At 40.1% G+C, this 19,990-nt stretch overlaps 1 protein-coding gene across 3 annotated transcripts in view; it reads left to right on the forward strand.

Annotated features, from left to right (window-relative positions):
* Nucleotides 1-19,990, forward strand: part of Kat2b (lysine acetyltransferase 2B) — a 121,407-nt gene that overhangs the window by 73,853 nt on the left and 27,564 nt on the right. For all 3 annotated transcript variants that reach the window (XR_008219964.1, XM_052745636.1, XM_052745635.1), the window contains 4 exons: nucleotides 3,572-3,763; nucleotides 9,428-9,534; nucleotides 12,679-12,801; nucleotides 16,589-16,725. Coding sequence is in view for 2 of the 3 variants with exons in the window: in XM_052745636.1 (XP_052601596.1) it covers nucleotides 3,572-3,763; nucleotides 9,428-9,534; nucleotides 12,679-12,801; nucleotides 16,589-16,725 (559 nt within the window). In the remaining variant the exon portion in view is untranslated. The remainder of the gene's footprint in view (nucleotides 1-3,571; nucleotides 3,764-9,427; nucleotides 9,535-12,678; nucleotides 12,802-16,588; nucleotides 16,726-19,990) is intronic.

The raw sequence follows: 19,990 nt of genomic DNA on the forward strand, positions 1-19,990 counted from the left end.
ATAGTTGGTAATAATAACATTCAAGGATCAGAAAATTGCATTACATTGTTAAATGAACGTTATAAGTACAATTAGAAATATACATATTTTCTAACAATATTAATTTCAATATATATAATTTTTATATAATATAAAAAATATATAATTTGTATATAATATAAAACAATCCAATCCAATGTAAAGTATTTAAAACTAATAATTGTCTTTTTTTTTAAGCAAGAACCTTAAATCTAATTTCCTTTGCTTAGCCCTTTTCCTAACCCTTAACAACAACTTGTAACCAACCCCCCCCAAACAATGAAAATTATCTCAGTCCAAAAAGCCCATTAAAAAGATCAAAAAACCACCCACCCCACACCACCTCTTTGGGAATGTGGGCGTCGTATTCTTAAAATTGCTTCCTGCTGGGTATGGGCGAAGTTATCTTTATCCTGAAAAGAAAAATTTTAGGTTAATTGTCAAATTCTAGGAAAGGTAACTATATCCTTCGTTATCCAGTCTGTGTATAATGCCAAAGTTCAGGGTTTATCTCAAGTCCTTATTCAAGTAGTCATTGAAACTGGATCATCTCAGCTAGCCCTCTCAAAATTGCTCTGAGCACTTTGTAGTCCAAAGCTGATCTGTAGATGATGTTTGTCAGCTTAGTGATATTATTACTGTACACGTGGAATTGTTGTTGTGGGGTCCCATCTTCTTCAGTTGATGTTAGGCCTGGCCGTGATTTCCTGCAGAAAACTGGTAAGAGACTCGAACACAAAGACATATATATGCAGCTAATTGAAGCCTTTTTTCTAGAATTAGTTACTACTCTATATGACCATTCATATCTTAACAAAGTTTAAAATGTATATATATCTGTATATATATATTAATCTTGTAAATTTTGATATAAAATTCATACTTTAAGAAAAGTTTAAAGAATCAGAATAGAATCAAAGAGTTGAGATTAGTAATAGAATAGTCCCTTAATTAATTTGGTTTTTCTCCTGTCCCATAGCAGAAGATGGCTCTTTTCTTCTGACATGATTCAGGGAGTTTGCATTTTCCTTTTAACAACATGCTTGAGTTTAAAGAAGGAGAGAGCCATTCTCCAACACCAAAGTCAGCTTTAAATTTTAATTGAACTGGGACTATTAGAAGACCAATAGTGTTAAATTTCTTTAGAGAAGAGCAGAAACAAACATTTAGGAAGACTTATAAAATTTTTTAGATGATATACCCATAGGCCATTTCACTCTGTTTCCTGGGATAGATGAATTGTCCCTTTTCTTCAGTTGTCTCATTTGTCCAGTGTTCTTCAGATTTCTTAACCTTCATTCTCCTAAAAGACAAAAACAAAAACCTTTTCCCAAGACTAATTTTGGGGATGTTACCTTTTGGCAAGTTATTATCTGATTAAATGAAAAGGCATGTGATTATAAGTTAGTTTAAATTGGAAGTTTATGCAGGTTGATGAACTATCACCTCCTCTAATTAAGAGGTCTCTCTTGTTCACATCGAACCTTTATCAATTTTGATGGTACCCACAGCTTATCTTCTCCTGTAGAAACAAAAGCAAAATCTCGTCCCCGACATAACACATATCCTGGTTTCCATTTTGAGGTTAGCACATCCTTAAAGTATAAAGGCTGATTTAATTCTGTAGTTTTCTCTATTATCCAATGTCTCTCTGCAGCTGTTGTTCCTTTCTCTTTGGCAATGAGAAAATTCAAAGTTAATAGAGCATTATGCAGTCTATTTCTGGGTTTTTTTGTTACCCCTTTCTGTTTATTTAGCATATTCTTTAGAGTTCTGTTTGATCTTTCTATAACTGCTTGACCTGTAGGATTATGTGGTATACCTATAATATCGATGGTATGGTGTACATATTTCAATTTTCCAAATTCTGCAAAGTGAAACGCGTCCATCTGCCAGATTTCATTCCTCTGAGTACCCTTTGGGTTATATCCTGTTGGTAATGGTGTTTGATTGTTGAAGGAACAAGTAGGACATTTCTTTACTATTTCTTTGGCTTGCTGCCAGGTTACAGAAAAAACCTTTTTTAAACCTTTACTATTGACATGATGTTTTTTTTTTTTTATGAAATTCTGAGGCCTCCAGCACATTTCCTATCAATAATTTATCAATCTCATCATTGCCTTGTGCTAGAGGGCCTGGAAGACCAGTATGGGATTGGATGTGAGTTATATATAAAGGATGACTCCTTTTCCTGATTGTATCTTGTAATTGAATAAATAGTGAAGTTAATTCTGAAGCATCAGGGATAAATTCTGCAGTCTCAATATGTAATACCACTCTTTCAGCATACTGAGAGTCAGTTACTATGTTGAGAGGTTCTGAAAAATCCATTAATACCAACAGAATAGGATATAATTCTGAATTTTGAACTGAATTACAAGGACTTTGAACCATTTTACTTAAATTTTCTGATTTGTAACCTGCCTTTCCTTGTTTGTTGGCATCTGTATAAAATGTACAAACTCCAGATATGGGTTTTTCCCGTACAATTCGAGGCAAGATCCAATCAGCTCTCTTTATGAGATCAATTCTATCGCTTTTGGGATATTTGCTGTTAATTTCTCCCAAAAAATTACTGCAAGCTCTTTGCCAAGGTTCACTTTCTGTCCATAATTTTTCAATGTCCTCTTTAGTTAAAGGTACGACAATTTCTGCTGGGTCTATTCCTGCTAATTGACGAAGTCTCAATTTTCCTTTCCAAATCAAGTCAGAGGTTTTTTTCCACATAAGTTTTTAATTTTTTATTTGGTTTATTTGGTAAAAATATCCATTCCAATATAATATCTTCCCTCTGCATTATATTCCTGTAGGAGAATGCCTAGAAGGTAAAATAACGAAAATGCAATCCAACTTTGGATCAATACGATCCACGTGCCCTTCATGTACTTTCTTTTCTACCAAGGCCAATTTTTTCTCAGCTTCAGGTGATAATTCTCTTGGACTATTTAAGTTCTTGTCACCTTCTAAGGTTTTGAACCAATTATGCAGTTTATCATTTTTTTACCCCAACAATAGTTCGTAGATGAGAAATGTCTCCAAATAATCTTTGAAAGTCATTAAGAGTCTGTAGTCTATCCCTTCCAATTTGTACCTTTTGGGGTCTAATTTTTTGTAGCTCTATTTTATATCCTAAATAATTAATAGAATCTCCTCTTTGTATCTTTTCAGGAGCAATTTGTAATCCCCAGCAAGGCAAAATTTTCTTTACTTCTTCAAACATTCCTTCTAAAGTATCTTCATTTGAGTCGGCTAATAAAATATCATCCATATAATGATAAATTATAGATTTAGGTCAAGTGACAAAGCAGTATTGGACTTCAGGCTCCCTGTATGATGACAGAATAGGAGGAGGCCCACATGCAGCCACAAAGTGTGTATAAGGGCCAGCTTGTCTCATCCCAGGCTCACTTACCTGGTAGTGATCTTATTGGCTGTCATCAAAGGCCTAGTTCCTTTAGCTAAGCTTCATTGTCTAGAAGGTCTCTATGATTAGATGTTATGGATGACCAGGACTTGGTGGCCCCCTAATGGCACTTGTCTCCTCTTCTTACAGGTGGTTGTGCTACTGCAATGTGCCACAGTTCTGTGACAGCCTACCTCGGTACGAAACCACAAAGGTGTTTGGGAGAACATTGCTTCGCTCGGTTTTCACCATCATGAGACGACAGCTCCTGGAGCAAGCCAGACAGGAAAAAGACAAACTGCCTCTTGAGAAACGCACGCTAATCCTCACACATTTCCCAAAGTAAGGGGGTGTGCTTGTGGGGCTTTGCTTTATCCCAGGGTCTGAGGTTGTGGAGAACAAGCCAAAGCCAACTTAAGTACCAAAATCATGAACATTAGAGAAAGCATCCTGAGAAGAAGAAGAACCCTCAGTTCCCAGGAAATTTCTCTGCATTCCATACAGCAAACCTGTACTTATTTTATTTTTATTTGTTTATATTTTTTGAGACCCTGGCTGTCTTCGAACTTACTATGTAGATCAGGCTGGCCTCAAACTTACAGATATCTGCCTGTCTCAGCCTCCTGAGTGCTGGGGTTAAAGGTGTATACCACCACTTCTGTTTTAGTTAGGGCTTCTATGGCTGTGAAGAGACACCATGACCATTTTCCTTATAAGGAAAACATTTAATGGGGACTGGCTTACAGTTCAGAGGTTTAGTCCATTATCATCATGGTGAGAAGCATGGCAGCATGCAGGCAGACATGGTGCTGAATAAGGAGCTGAGAATTCTACATCTTGATCTGAAGGCAGCAGGAAGCAGCTGTGTGCCACACTGAGTGTAGCTTGAGCACAGGAGACCTCAAAACCTGCCCCTCACAGTGACACACTTCTTCCAACAAGGTGACACCTACTCCAACAAAGCCACACTTCCTAATAGTGTCACTCCTTTTGGGGTTCATTTTTCTTTCAAACCACCACAACATCTGACAGCACTTGTTAAATTGTTCTTTGACAATTTCATATATGTATATAATGCATTCTGATTGTTCTGACCTCTACTTTCTTTTATTGCCTACCTCCTCTTCCATACTAACTTCTTTTCCACATTCACATATTCTTGTTTAGTTTTGTCCCTCTGTGTTCTACCAAGACTGTCTATGTGGCCATGGGATTGAAACTATCTGTTGTATTCTGTGGGCCCACCAGTGGATACACAACTGAAGGCAATGTCTCTTCACCCTCAGAGTCTGTCAGTACCAATAGCTTATCATTGAGGTATGTGTCTAACTCAGATCTGTGACTGACTGTTGAGAGGGCCAGTCTTGTGCAGGCCCAGCCCTTATTTTGCTCTATGTATTTCAGCTACCAGGATGTTAAAGATGGATGAGGGAGAGCATGTAGGTGCAGTTTCTGTCCATTCAGGAGGTGCAGAGGAACCCACTGGCTAATCCTCTCTGAACCCTGTTGAAGTTCCTGCCTCTTCACTCCTGGCTCTGACCCTTTCAAAAGCAGCCTGCCAGAGCTGGGGTGGAAGCTTCCTTCTGTTCAGCTTTGTACCTCTGAACTATTGCTTGTAGAATGCACACTCTCTGTGACTCTTAGATCTTGCTTTGCTGCATATATAATCTTTCAGAAAATATGTTATGGCAAAAGGAAGTTCAAGTGCTATATTCTGGACTTTGGGATCATAAGGATTTTGTTTCTCCATCCCAGTGCTTGGGACCAAACCTAGGGCTTCACACATTAGGTATGTAGTCTGCCAGTGAGCTCCATCCCCAGGTTAGAACCATGAGTTTAAGCTAAGAGGTTGGCTGCTGAAGAGGGGCTGACAGTAAGAGAGCTGTAGCTCATGGCTTGTTGACCAAGGACAGCAATACATGAATGAGATAGATGGTTGGGTTTCTGGGGGTGGGTGGAGATTTTTTTTTTAAATTATGCCTAGATTGGTGCATAGTGGAAAAGAGTAAAGATTCAAAAACTATCAGGAGTGGCAAAGCATTTCTTCCCTGTCCCACTAAAAACTATCCATTTGGAACATACTGGGAGAAGCAGTTTTGTATTCTTTGATCAAAGATTATTGAAATTATGCTTTTGGAAAAACTAATATTTGGATCTATTTGATTTTTAATTATGTGTATGTGTCTGTGTGTGGTTTGTGTATGTAACCACTGATGGTTGAGAAGGCCAGAGGTGCTTGGTTTTGCTGGAGCTGGAGTTGCAGGCAGTTGTGAGCATACTTGATGTGGGTTCTGGGAAGTTAATTTGGGTCTTCCTTACAAGAGCAGTATATGATCTTAACTGCTGAGCCGTATCTCCAGCCACAGAAAAACTGAATTTGTATTATCAAGATACTGTTATTGAATTACCCAGTTTGTATTTCAGGAAAGATGATAACAGTTCATGTTTTGATACAAGGTCTCACTCTGTAGTCTAGGCTAGCTTTGAACTCTCAGTTTTTTTTCTGCCTAAGCCTTCCTAGTGCTGGGATTACAGGTGTGTATCACCAAATCTGGCTCTAAACATACATTCTAATTTTTAAGAATAAGATCGTTCTTGGGTTGGGGGTTAGGGATCAACTAAATTGAAATATGTATCAAAACCCTATGTGGAAACCTGTTACTTTGTAAGCTAATTTAAAAAATAAAAGTAGCTGGGTGGCAGTGGTGCATGCCTTTAATCCAGCACTTGGGAGGCAGAGCTAGGTAGATCTCTGTGTGTTCAAGGCCAACCTGGTCCGCAGAGAAACCCTGTCTCAAAATAAATAAATAAATAAATAAATAAATAAATAAATAAATAAATAAATAAATGTAGCAAAAAAATATTACAACAAAAAGGACTGGGGATGTCTCTTAGTAATAGAGTTTTTATCCATTAGGGGTTTTATCCCCAGCATTACATGTGCTTACATACTTGCATGCATGTGTGCACGTGCACACACACACACACATGCACACACATACTCACATACACATGCACACACATGCACTCACTTTCACACACACACACACAGGTACACAGTGTGCTCATGCATGAACACACACAACAATAGAGATTGTTTTCTGATAGAGATTCTGGGACTCTCCTTGACTGTTTGATCCAAATCTAAAGGCTGATTTAGGGAATGCTAAATAATAAGATAATGTTGAAGGGCTGGAACTGAGTACCCAACATTTGCAGTATCAACTTTTTCTAAGAAAACCCATATATGAGATGGAGGCATAAGCAACAGGGAACAAAATTCTAGTTATGAAATGTATAGGATTCCAGGAGAAAGTACAGGTTGCATGCTACAGCAGATAGAAGAGCTGTGATTCTGATCATGCAGCATCATGGAGGCCACTTTTCAGTCTTTTAAAGCTCCTTTTCCCCATGTTAAAGCCACTTCACACTTAATTTTTCTAATTTGCCACTTAAGGAGAATTCTACTTTCAGACTGTAGCTATATATCTCTGTCAAGGGATACAGAGGAACCCTGAGCCAAACACCTGTTATAGTGCTAATGGAGAATTTTTAATTACTTTGTATAGTGACAGTTTTTTCCCCCATAGCAAAATTATTTTGCTCTTTGTAGATATTTGCTAATTATAGTGTGTTCCCTCAGCTCACAGTTCTGGCATGCCTGTGCACTGAGCTGAGAAATCAAGGCTGCTCACTTTCCTTCTTCCATTACTAATGGTAGGGTAAAACTACCACCTACTTCTTTTAAATCCCCTTTCATAGCATGTGACAACATTCGAGACTGTGGAACCCACATGTTGGGAGTCTGAGGTGCTCTTTGAGTCTGGCTGATGTGTCAGATGGAGATCTAGGACCTGTTTCCCCAGCACACAGTGAGGGCTCTCTGGTTCTCTCCTGAATTTCACACCCTCTTCCTATCTTTATATGTTGCCTTTTCTTTCACTGCCTGTCTTTACTAATTTCTTTTTTTTTAATTTATTTTTCTCTCATACATTACATCCCAATCACAATTTCCCCTCCCTCCACTCCTCCTAGTTTCCCCTCTCTCCCATATTATTTATTTCTTGAAACAGAGTCTCATTATGTAGCCCTGATTTCTTGCTGGTCTGGAACTTACTATGTAGACCAGGCTGCCTTGAACTCACAGAGATCTGTCTGCCTCTGCCTCACAAGTGCTGTGATGAAAGGTGTGACCCAGCTGTTACTCGTTTTTGTGGTACTGGGACTGAATTTAGGGCTTCTTCATACATGCTAGCCATATCCCTAGCCTCCCCCCCCACCCCCCGCTTTCCCTCCTTTTTTTTTTTTTTGTGTGTGTATGTGTGTGTGTGTGTGTGTGTGTGTTGTTTTTAAATAGAGTCCCTTGCTGAATTACCCAGACTGGTCTTGAAATGGTGATCTTTCTGCCTCTGCCTCCTGAGTAGCTGAGATTATCGACTGGTGCCATTAGGCCTGGTCTCTTGTACTGGTTTCAACTTGCACCTTTTTTGTCTCTGTTGTTACAAGAATCCTTCCTCCTCCTTTCCCTCTTTTTCCACCTCTATTTATTAATTTCTCACTCCATCTTTTTTCTCTCTCTTCTTTTCTTTATTTCTGTTTCTTCTCCCTGAATCGAAAGTGGGGAAAAACGTAATCTGTGGTGACGTTGGGGTGTCTATTGCTTTTGGCCTCCAAAACTTGAGATGTAGTTGATTTATAGTGGGTTGGGGAGTGAGTACAGTAACTCACAATTGGTCTCAATTCACACTCTGCCATTTAGTAGTCATGGGTGAACCTTACATGTTTCCATGGGTGCAGTGGATTCTTTTATAGTAGGTTTACGAGGTTCAACTAAATGTGTCAACCCCTCACAATACTGTCAAGTAGTAAGAGTTGTGTACAGTTGTGTGGTAAGGAGCTATGTAGTTCACAGAGGTACTGAGGTGATTTAGTATGAAGTTCCAGAAGCTGCAGAAACAGTGCAGGTGCCTAATCAGTACATTACAACATTGGTGGTGGTGAGGCCAATGGCAGCTGGCATCCGCTGGGAGCCCCATCAAGCACACATCTGGTTAGAGTTTATTAGTACTCTGTAGCCAGTGTCCCACCAAGCTAGGCAGCATTAAAAGAAGATATTTATAGAAACACTTTCTGTATTTGAATATACAGGAATCTGAAATCATCATTTGAGTCATAACTCTAATATGTTTTATAGCTGAAATAAAAACCCTGTCCTAGGGTGGTTGCTATGAGTGGCTGAGGCTTTTTTCTTTTGGTAATAAATTTAAGGTTTATTTTTTATTTATTTAAAAAGTTTTTATTTTATTTGTGTGGGTGTTTTGCCTGAATGTATATCTATGTACTGAGTACATGCAGGTGCCCACAGAGGCCAGAAGAGGGCATCAGATCCACTGGAACTGAAGTTACAGATGTTTGTGAGCCACCATGTGGATGCTGGGAATTAAACCTGGGTCTTCTGGAAGAATTACCACTCAGCCATTTTTTTCTGCCCCTATTTTTAATTAAAAATATTGTTATTAATTGTTTGAGAATTTCATGTACTTTAATCATATCCATCCCCACTAACTCCTCCCAGATCCACCCCACCTCTCTAATACCCTTTGTGTTCTTATTTATTTTTAAATGACCCATCAAGTCCAATTTGTGCTGCCCCTGTACTTTGCATTGTGGGACCATCCACTGGAGCATGGTTGACTTCCCTTCCCCCATAAGCCATCACCTGACAATAACTCATCAGCTGGGGTGGGGGCTTGTGAGCCTTGCCCTCTCTCCAACCTGGAATATGGACTGGATTGATCTTGTGCAGGTCTTGTGTAGCCAGCCATGAATGCTGTGTGTTACTGAGTGCAGTGGTATTATCATGTCCAGAGGACAATGCATTGCCTCAGTCCTTCCTGGCATCTGGCTCTTACAGTCTTTTTGTTCCCTCTTCTAAGATGGTCTCTGAGCCTTGGTGAATACTTATAATTTTTAGAAGTTCACTCTTGTTTCTATTTTTGTGTCTAGGTTTCTGTCTATGTTGGAAGAAGAAGTGTATAGTCAAAATTCTCCTATCTGGGATCAGGATTTTCTCTCAGCCTCTTCCAGAACCAGCCCACTAGGAATCCAAACAGGTACATTTCCTTTTATGTAAATCAGAGAGCAACCAGGAAGATCAAGCCAGAATGTTAGTTGTAGTCCACTTTGCATTTATTAGAGTTTTTCATAAGGAAATGGATAACCAGAGCCAATAAGTCTTGTATCTGCATCACTAGTAATGATGAGCAAGTAGGTACTAACTCACATTATGGAACTGTGTCTATGTTGTTGAGCAGTGCAAGCACAAACCAAAAAGTTAAAGCTACATTAAGGACAGGAAATCTTTGTTTGCATGGTCCAATTAGTAGAGGATCAAATTCCAGGAAGCTGAGCTCTGTCATGAAATGTTGGCTTTTCGAAGATGCTTCTATTAGCAATTGTATTAATTTTCTTTTCTGTTGCTGTAATAAAATACTCTGACAAAAAGCAATCTAGGGCATAAAGGGTTTATTTGCGAACAGTCTATCATGACCGAGAAGCCATGCAACAGGTAGGGCAAGGCATGGTGGCAGACGCAGGAAGCTGGCTGATCACATTCCATCATCACACAGAAAGTCAAGAGAGAGATAACAGGGGTCAGATCTCCAAGTCTTCCCTCAGTGAGTGTACTTCTTCCATCAAATGTCCACTTCATAATGTTTCTATGACCTCCCAAAACAGCACTCCCAGCTGGGGACCAGTTGTTCCACTTCATGAGACTATTGGGGACATTTCACATTGAAACCACAATAGCAGTCATTTGCAAGCTATGCCCAGGAATCAAGCCTCAGGCTGGCTTTTTCAACTGTGATACCTATTTTATGAAAAATAGTGGGATGGTGGATAAAAGAAGGTGATCCTGGTTTCAGTATGTAAAGCACTTTTTAATGGGACCAGATTGTTCTTGCTACTCTCTTTGCCAGTTCCAAGTCTATCTTTATAATATACTAGGAGTTTTGACACACATGTACAGTTGGGTAACCATTGCTGTTTAGTTCCTTGGTGAAAGATCTCTGGAAAATATCTCTCTGTGTGTGAAAACCTTTTTGGCCTTTGCCTGATTAAACTCCTTCCCTTCTGCTTAACTTCTGATAAGGTTACCTGCCATAGCACCAGACAGACAAGGCAGAGGTTGCCTCTGTGTTTGATGTTGTACCCTTAAGCTAGATCATGCACTCTGGTGTTATATGAAGCCAGTCAGAAGTGAGTTGTTATCTCCTGTTCTGGTGTGTTTACAATGTGTTTTTTGCTGGGAAAACAGAGTGTAATCACCTACATTGCCACCATGTCTGCACATCCATGCCACAGTGATAAATGGCTGTCATAATAATGAGTCTGAAGTTCTGCCAGCTACTCCCAGTGTCTTCTGGATCCCCAGAGCTGCTTCTGTTCACATTGCTTCTTTATACTTTGAGACCCAGAAGCCTGTATGCTAGATGCCTGTGTGCCAGCTTTGCTCTTTAGCACCTCCTGAGCCTTCTTTTAGTGGTATAGAGGAGGGCAGAATCTTTCCATGTTGCCCAGACTAACTCTTGGGCTGAAACAACTTTCTGTTGAGTAGCAGGGACTGCAGGTGCTGCTGTACCCCATTTTTATTGTGATTCAGTTGCTTACAGTTAGAATTATCAGGGGTTGGTGGCTTATTGTCATCTGGCTTGCTTATTCTACCTCCTGACTTGGCTGCTGGGAACATCTGCAGAGTGAACCACTACTGCCCCAGAAGCCCCAGTAAATGACCTGTTTGGGTACCTGTGCTACAATGTTACTGGGAATGTTCACTCCCTACCATCTCTCACTTCCTCAGCTACAACTGAGTGGCACACCCAGCAAAGCAACATATTACGATGTATAGTGGGAACCACCAACACATTTTTTTTGGAAATAAAATTCAGATGTACAGAGCAGTTACAAGCTTAAAACAAGGCATTCCAGCCTTAGGATTTGACACACTTAGAACAAATAAGATTTGCTCCCCTCTCATTCACTTTGCATGTGTGTGTGCCCTCTGCCTCAACATCAACAGACACACACACACACACACACACACACACACACACACACACACACACACACACATACACACACACACCCCTCCCGGTATCCCTGCTGTATCCATTTTTCTGTTGCTATGATGTAACACCATGGCCAGAACCAACTTATAGAGGGAAGAGTGTATTTTGGCTTACAGTTCCAGAGGGCAAGAGTCCATAATTGCTGGGAAGGTGGTGGCAGGAACAGGAAGCTGTCCAGTCACATTTCATTCTCATGGTAAGCAGAGAAGGCAAGAAGGGAGTGGGGTGAGGCTGGAAACCTTCAAAGACTGCCTTCATTGAAGTACTTTCTTCAGCAAAGTTGCATCTAAGTAGTAAATAACCTCCCCAAACAGCACCATCAGCCTTGGATGAAAGATAAAAGAACCCATGGGGAACATTTCTCATTCAAACTACCATACCTACTGTATTATGTATTTTCTCAGAAATCAATTCACAATTACAAATATTTCTGCTTATGAACTCCTCTCAGAGGAAAGGACATTTTCTTCCTTGGGAATGATGTTGTTGTTAAAACCAGTAAGTGTATCTGGATGAAATCTTATCTAGTGAATAGGCTACCTATAATTTTTGCCTCTTATCTCAGTAAAATAGCATACTGAGAATTTCAGTCACCTCTGGAGGTTGGAGATAAGGCTTGTCCACTACTATTGGTATGGGGCTGGATTACTTATTAATTTGGAGTCCCCTGGCTTTCTTCACTTCGGGGAACAACTTTAGGCTCTGTCAATACCCCACCACTGTCAATTATACTCACAAAGTTCAGCCTCCACACTCAATCTTCTTTTAACTAGTTTTATCACAGTGGCTGCCAATTGGTGCTTTGTTTATTGAATGATTGATTAGATTTTTTTTTAAAAGGAGCAAACATCCATCCTTATTTACTTCTTGGCATCTGTGTGTATGAAAAGAGCTTTACCTTCGTGTTTACTCACTATTTTATCAGTGTGGACTTGGATACATTATAATTCTGTTCAGTTAGTTATATTACATGACTCTCTAGTATCTTGAAGCTCTGTGGTTTTACTGTAGCATGGCTTTGATGGTGCTGGGCAGTCATAGGATGGCCTCATGGCCTCACATGTACTTGGCTTCTTGTTGTCTAAGAAAGGAGTCACCTAACGCCCTCTTTTCTTTCTCTTGGGACAGTGATCAGTCCTCCTGTTACTGGACCAGCATCATTCAGTTCAAACTCCTCTTCCCATGAGCAGATCAATGGAGGGAGAACAAGTCCTGGCTGCAGAGGCCCTTCTGGGCTTGAAGCAAACCCAGGTAAGCTCTCAAGTGAGTAAGAGTGCTGCAGCTCACACTGGGAACTCAGTCATCAGAAGAGCCCCAGAGCTGGATTCAGACTCGCTAACAGTTATGTTTCCCCATGACTTTAATGGCTAGATATCATTAGACTTTGGGGGCATATTGCTGTGTAATAAACAAGCCCACAGTACAGAACTATAACTGTAAAAAACTTGCAATGGGTGATGATGGTGCATACCTTTAATCTCAGCACTCAGGATGAAGGCAGAGGCAGGTGGATCTCTCTGAGTGTGAGGTCAACCTGGTCTACAGAATGAGTCCCAGGACAGTCAGGGCTGCACAGAGAGATCCTGTTTCAAAAAACTAAGAACAAACAAACAAACAAACAAAAAACTTGTTATTACAGCACCCATGTGGTATGTCCTTTGGCAGTCACTAGCTTTCAGGTAGTGTCACTCAGTTTTGTTTGGACTTACCCACAACTTTGTGATCTTCATTCTTGGTGTGGCTTGGCTAAAGCACTTAAGGGGAAACAGCTTTCTTCCATGTGTATATCTTCCTTCTCTGGGGTCATTGTACTGCACAAAATATGTTTTTGTGATAGTGGCATCACCACAGGTCAGTCTGAGATACACTGTGTTATCTATAGGTGGCACCCCTTGTTGCTGCCTAGCCCACAGCCCTTACAGTGCACTAAGAAAATCTGTTTTCTTTCTGAAAACAAAGGAAATAGTGTCTTGAGGTGGAGAATCTGCCTCATTCTGGCATCAACAACAAATCAGATGGATGAACGTGGAATCACAATGGGGGAGAAATGAAGAAATGCTATTGGAAATTCCTTCAAAGTTCATGTGCAAATCATGGAATATGGTGACTTGTTGGTCAAATATCTAAAGATAATCCTCACTCATCTCCAAAACCAACTTTCATAGAGTTGGTACAATTGGAACCAAAGCCATGTAGTGTATTGTACATAGCATTATGGAGCCTTTTCTATAGACTATGTGCTTTATAGTGCTCTGCTTTTTAAAGTTAGTGAGAGTATGGTGTGGAAGTGTGCACACTGGGCTTCATATTTAAGGAGCAAATTGCATTTGGACATTGAAAATTACTCCTCCTCCTCCATCTTCTTCTTTTTTTTTGAACAGGTAGTTTTGTGTATCCCTGCTGTCCTAGAACTTGCTATATAGACCAGGCTAGCCTCAAACTCACAGAGATCTGCCTGCCTTTGCAGAGTTGAGATTACGGGAGTGCACTACTATGCCTGACGTCAAGTTGCTGTTCTTACTTTTCATTTAGTTATTGGACTGGTGATGCAGCTCAATGGTAGAGTGCCTGCCTGGCACATACAAAGCCCTGGGTTCTATCCTCAACAACACACACACACACACACACACACACACACACACACACACACACACACACACACACACACAGCAGTTATAAAAATTAAGTGCAGGATATAAATAAAAGACAAAAAAAAAAAAAAAAGCCAGAAAAACCAAGCACGAGAATAGAAAGGAGAAAAGGTCATGACAAGCTGGGTATGGTAGTAAATGCTATAATCCTAGCATTTGGGAGGCTGAGGCAGGAGGATTAGGATTTCAGGATTAATTTAGGTTACATAGTAAGTCCACCTCCAGACAGGGTCTCATGAGACATGTTTACATACCTTAAAAAAAGAATGAAAAAGAAAAAGCTTCTATGTTCCACTTTCTCAGGAGGAACTTTGGAGAAAGTTCTCTATGCCTTTGCATATTTTTCCCAGCCAGTGGCCTTCCTTACTTTGTGAAGTATCACTTTTAAGGTAAAATAATCCAATCCTTCCAAAAATTTACAACATGTGAATCTTAAAGTGGACCATTTTGTAATGAGAAAAGAAAATTCACCATTTTAAAGTTATTTATTTAACTTTTTATTATTTCCCTTGTGCATATGTATATGGTATACATGTGAGTGTGTGTGGTACACAAGTGTGTGGATCTTCAAGGTTGATGTTAAGAATCTTCCTCACCAGGTGGTAATGGTGGCAGTGAACTCTTTTAATCTCAGCATTTGGGAGACAGAGGCAGGTGAATCTCTGAGTTTAAGGTCAGCCTGTTGTAGAGAGGGAGTTCCAGGATAGCCAGGGCTACACAGAGAAACCCTGTTTCAAAAACAAACAAACAAAACAAAAAGATTCTCCTTTAATCACTCTCCACTTTATTCCTTGAGGCAGGGTCTCTCAGCTGCACCCAGAACCCACAGGTGAAGGTTAGTCTAGCTAGCCACCTTGCTGTAGAGACACTGGGCTCCTTCTTGCAATTACAAGTGGGTCACCATGTCTGCCTAACTTTTGTGGTTCTGATGATCTGAATTTTGATCTATACATTTACAAGGCAAGTTCTTTTACCTTATCCATCTCTCCAGCCCTGTTTTGTTTATTAAAAAATAAAACAATTTACTAGTATTTTAAAAATATATATGAATATAAATATATTATACCTAAATATAATATACATGCATGGACATATACATCTATTGTGTGGTGTGTAAATGGTGATAAGTGGGATTATAAGGAGAAATAATCAGATCAACCAGCACTGAAGGTTTGAGAAAAAACTCAAGTAATTCTTTGACCAAGCAGACAAAAACAGAAAAGAGAATCTAGGTATTCTAAAAATTTGTCTTCCAGCTCTGGTCTGCTGGGTGCTCAGGGATTATTCTACCACACCATTGGAAAACAGAGATTCTTTCTATGAAGACATGCAAATTTTAAAACAAAAAGAAACCCCAAACAATAACAACAAAAATTCTAATTTGGGACCATTAAAACAGTCTTTAACCATCTTTGACATTTATGATCACAGGAATATATTACAGTTTTGAACTCACTGTGTAGCCAAGGATGACTTTGAGCTCCTAATTCTCCAAGAATAATGAAACCAAGCTCTATATCTGCAGATGAAGAACCACGTGCTTGGGGTTGGAGAAATGGCTCAGCATTTAAGAGCACTAGCTGCTCTTTCAGAGGACCCATGTTTGATTCCTAGTATCCATATCAGACAGCTCACAATTGCCTGTAACTCTAGTTCCAGGGGATCTGATGCCTGTGCTCTGTGGGCAACACACACACACACACACACACACACACACACACACACACACACACACACACACACATACATGCATATATGCATACATGCAGGCAAACACTCATACATATAAAAATAATTTACAAAAAGAAACATGGGTGTTGAGGAGATGACTTAATGGTTAAGAGCACTGGCTGCTCTTCCAGAGGACCCAGTTTCAATTCTTAGCATCCACATGGCAGCTCACAACTGTCTGTAACTCCAGTTCCAACCCTCACACAGATATACATGCAGGCAAAACACTACTGCGCATGAAATAAAAATAAATTGAAAGAATTGAAAAAAAACATGCTTTAATAACTCATATGCCAAGTTGGAAACATCTTAGAAAATAGGCAATCTTTAAAATAGATCTGGAATTGGCAATGGTGGTGATCTCCTTTCCCTTCCACCTGGAAAGCTACAGTAGCCATCAGTGCTATTAGAAAATTAGATGAGAGACCAGTGTGATGGCATACACCTAATTACCCCAGCATTCAGGAGGTAGAAGCAGGATTTCCACAAGTTTGAAGCCCACTTGAGCTATATATAGTGAGTATTAAACCAGCCAGGGATACATAGCAAGAGCCTGTCTCACCCCCATATCCCCTTCCCAAAATAAGTTAGATTTATCAGTAATATTTTCCATGTCAAACCATCTGTTTTTTTGTCTTTTGTTTGGAACATCACAGGAGAAAAGAGGAAAATGAACCACTCTCATGCTCCAGAGGAAGCCAAGAGATCCCGAGTGATGGGGGATATTCCTGTGGAATTGATCAATGAGGTTATGTCTACCATCACAGATCCTGCAGTGATGCTTGGACCAGAGGTCAGCTGGGTGAACCAAGCAGGCAGTTGGGAGAGCCCTTCTGGTCTCCCTACCACACCAGCTGCTAGTTACCTGTAACTGGAGGTTACTGTGGGGAGGACAGGAATGGCTAACCAAGATATGGTTCCCCCCTTGATGAATATCAATTACAGGGCCACAAACTACAGTTTCAAGTAATTGGAAACCTTTCCATCTTGAAGAGTTTCAAACCTCCATCAGTAATGCAAAAAGTCTGTGATAAGAATCCATGGACTTTACCTAGAGATTCAGTGGTGATCACATGCCATTTCTCTTTGTTTACCTCCCTTTTCCTCTCGTGGACCTTTTAGAATCATTTCAGCATTCCAAACAGATACAATAAATACCTCACACCTAATGCATCTCCTCTGTCTCATATGAAAGCAATTCTCTTGTATAATCACATGAGTTAGCACTCAGTAAATTTAGCTTTGTTACAAGGTTCTCTAGTTTAGGATTGGCAGACTGTAGTGTACCAGTCGGATCTGCTATTCAGCTTATGGGCTGAAGTAATTTTTCTCCCTTGGCCTCCCAACTAGCTAGGAGTAAAGGTATGTCCCAGCAGGCTAGGCTTGTAACAGTTCTCATGGACTGTGTTATCTGTACACCAGTGCACATAGCAGAAAAATTTGACAATTGAAGCTTGGAATGTATGTCTTGCAAAATGTTTATCACTTGACTTTTCATAGAAAAGTTTGTTGACCTGTGGCCTAATATGCAATCTATATCTGATGGCCATCTTACCAATTTATGCCATTCATGACATTTATTATTATTATTATTGTTGTTCTTGGAGGCTCAGTTAGGACTTGAGCATGGAATTTAGTTTTCATTTTTTCATCTCTTTAGTGTCTTTTTTTTTTTTTGGACAGGTGTCATGCAGTAGTCTGATCTTGGAGTCACTATATAGCCAGGATGAATGACCTTGAACCAACATGCTAGGTTCATGTGGTGTTGGGGATCAAATCCAGGGTTTCCTGCATGCTGGACAAGCATCTTACCTCTGAGCCATATCCCAGTCTCTTTAGTCTGCTTTAACCCCAAATAGCTCTCCAGGCCCTTCCTCTTCTCTTGCAGTGCTGCCTTTGTTGTGGAGGCTTGTTGGCTAGTTCTGCATAATGTATCTGTTTGGATCTGTGTAATAGTTTAGGTCAACCCAGGTAAAACATTTTTGTTGAAAGTACTGCTGGCATCTTACTGCAAGACATCCAGGAACAGGGAGGTTCAAGACATTTCCAGGAAATGAAAACATGGCCTGAGTAGTAGTTTATAAACAACTTCTGTCTTTTCAGTGTGGCTCTGCTAGATTAAATCAATAAGCTTTACACTGCTCTGTTTCTGAGGTTCTTTATCAATGCCAAGGATAATTCAGAGAACTGAGTCTTGCAACAGAACCATCTCTTAAAATACTTCTTTCCTTCTGGAGCATCCAGTCTGTGGGGACCTAAAGCTGAGTTCCCTTTGTGTATGTGCTTTAATGTTTTTGTAACTTTTCACGTGAGCAGAGCTTGGTCTGCTCAGATGTAAAGTGGGGAGGCAGTCACCCATCTCACAATCTGTTGCTACAGTTAGTAGTGTACTGGCATGCCCAAGAAAGCTGCTATATTTCAGATGTCTTTGCAAGCTGGTTGTTAAATATCTTGGTAGCTTGTACCACAGTGATAGCTGGTCACCTGGACCACTAGCTGGAGCCCTCAAAGCTAGTGCTACAGTTAGGACTTTTCTTCCCAGCAGAACCGTCAAAAATTTCCTTGCCCAACATGGAGTGGATTAAAGCATGAGGTGCTGGCACTAGGCCGTGCAGCCTGCTATGAGTTAAGTCAGGATCAATAAAGAAAACTGTCTTCCAAAAAGAAGTGCTAAGACTATAAATATGACTGCTGCTTTATAGTGTATTTCAAGATTTGGGACCTGTTATCTTAATGGGCTTTAATTTTTCATTATTATTGCTACTCTGTTATTATTATGTTATGTGAAGGAGTCACTCCACAGGCATGGAGGTTAGAGGACAACTTTCAGGAGTCAGTTCTTTCCTTCAGTTGTTGTGGATTCTGGGCATCAGACTGAGATCATCAGACTAATACAGTGATAAGCCATCTTACCGGTTCTCTATTTAATGTGTTTGTGTGTTTGTGCACCTGTGTGCCGTTGTATGTGTATGGAGGTTAGGGGCTATAGGAAGGAATTGTTTCTCTCCTTCCATCAGATGGGTCTTGGTTCATGTGATGGCTATTCTGGTATGTGTATGGAGGTTAGGGGCCATAGGAAGGAATTGTTTCTCTCCTTCCATCAGATGGGTCTTGGTTCATGTGATGGCTATTCTTGGTTGTCAACTTGACTATATCTGGAATGAACTACAACCCAGAATGGAGAGCACACCTGTGAAAGATTTTCTACTTGGTTTGAAGTACATAAATCTACCTCTAGTCCAGACCTTTCAGGTAGGAAGACACCCCTCTGCTCTGGATCTTTAGGCAGGAAGACAACATGCCTTTGATCCGAATATTGAGATGGACAGGCACACCTTTAATCTGGGCCACACCTTCTGTTGGAAGCCTATATAAGGACATGGAAAAAGGAAAGTTTTGTTCTTTGCCTTTACCTTGTTAACACATCCATTTCCTCACTGGCATTGGAGCCTACTATTTTGGGATTCCAGCATATACAGCAGACCAGCTGAGACATCCAACCTTGTGGAACTGAGCAACTACTAGATTCTTGGACTTTCTATTCACAGCTAACTATTGTTAGATTGCAAGTCATTCCAATAAATTCCCATATATATGTATATATATATATGTATATATGCAGAGAGAGAGAGAGAGAGAGAGAGAGAGAGGAGAGAAAGAGAGAGAGGAGAGAGAGAGAGAGGAGAGAGACTCTAGAAAACCCTGACAAATACAGATTTTGGTACGAGAAGAACTGGTTCTAGAGGAAGAAGTATACAAATCTTTTAAGTATCTGGGATAGGCTTTTCAATTCTCCAGCACCTTCAGTTACTGAAGCCTCTCCAATCACTCCCTTTCCTGGGAGCTCAGAGAATACTGAAAGCTCATGGTGTGAACCGTATTACAAACTTAAAGAGATAAATGATTTGATTATCTTGATTCACCAATTGTGAATGGCAATAGATTTGATGACCCTGTATGTGAAACTTTTGACAGTTTGGGGGAAAATAATGAAAATGATGCTGCTGGTTGGTTGCTTTTAGCATCTCTGATAAAGGATAGGAATGAACTCTGAGATA

This window comes from Peromyscus californicus, unplaced genomic scaffold, assembly GCF_007827085.1.
Source record: "Peromyscus californicus insignis strain IS unplaced genomic scaffold, ASM782708v3 Scaffold_19__1_contigs__length_69161282, whole genome shotgun sequence".
Classification (NCBI taxonomy): domain Eukaryota; kingdom Metazoa; phylum Chordata; class Mammalia; order Rodentia; family Cricetidae; genus Peromyscus; species Peromyscus californicus.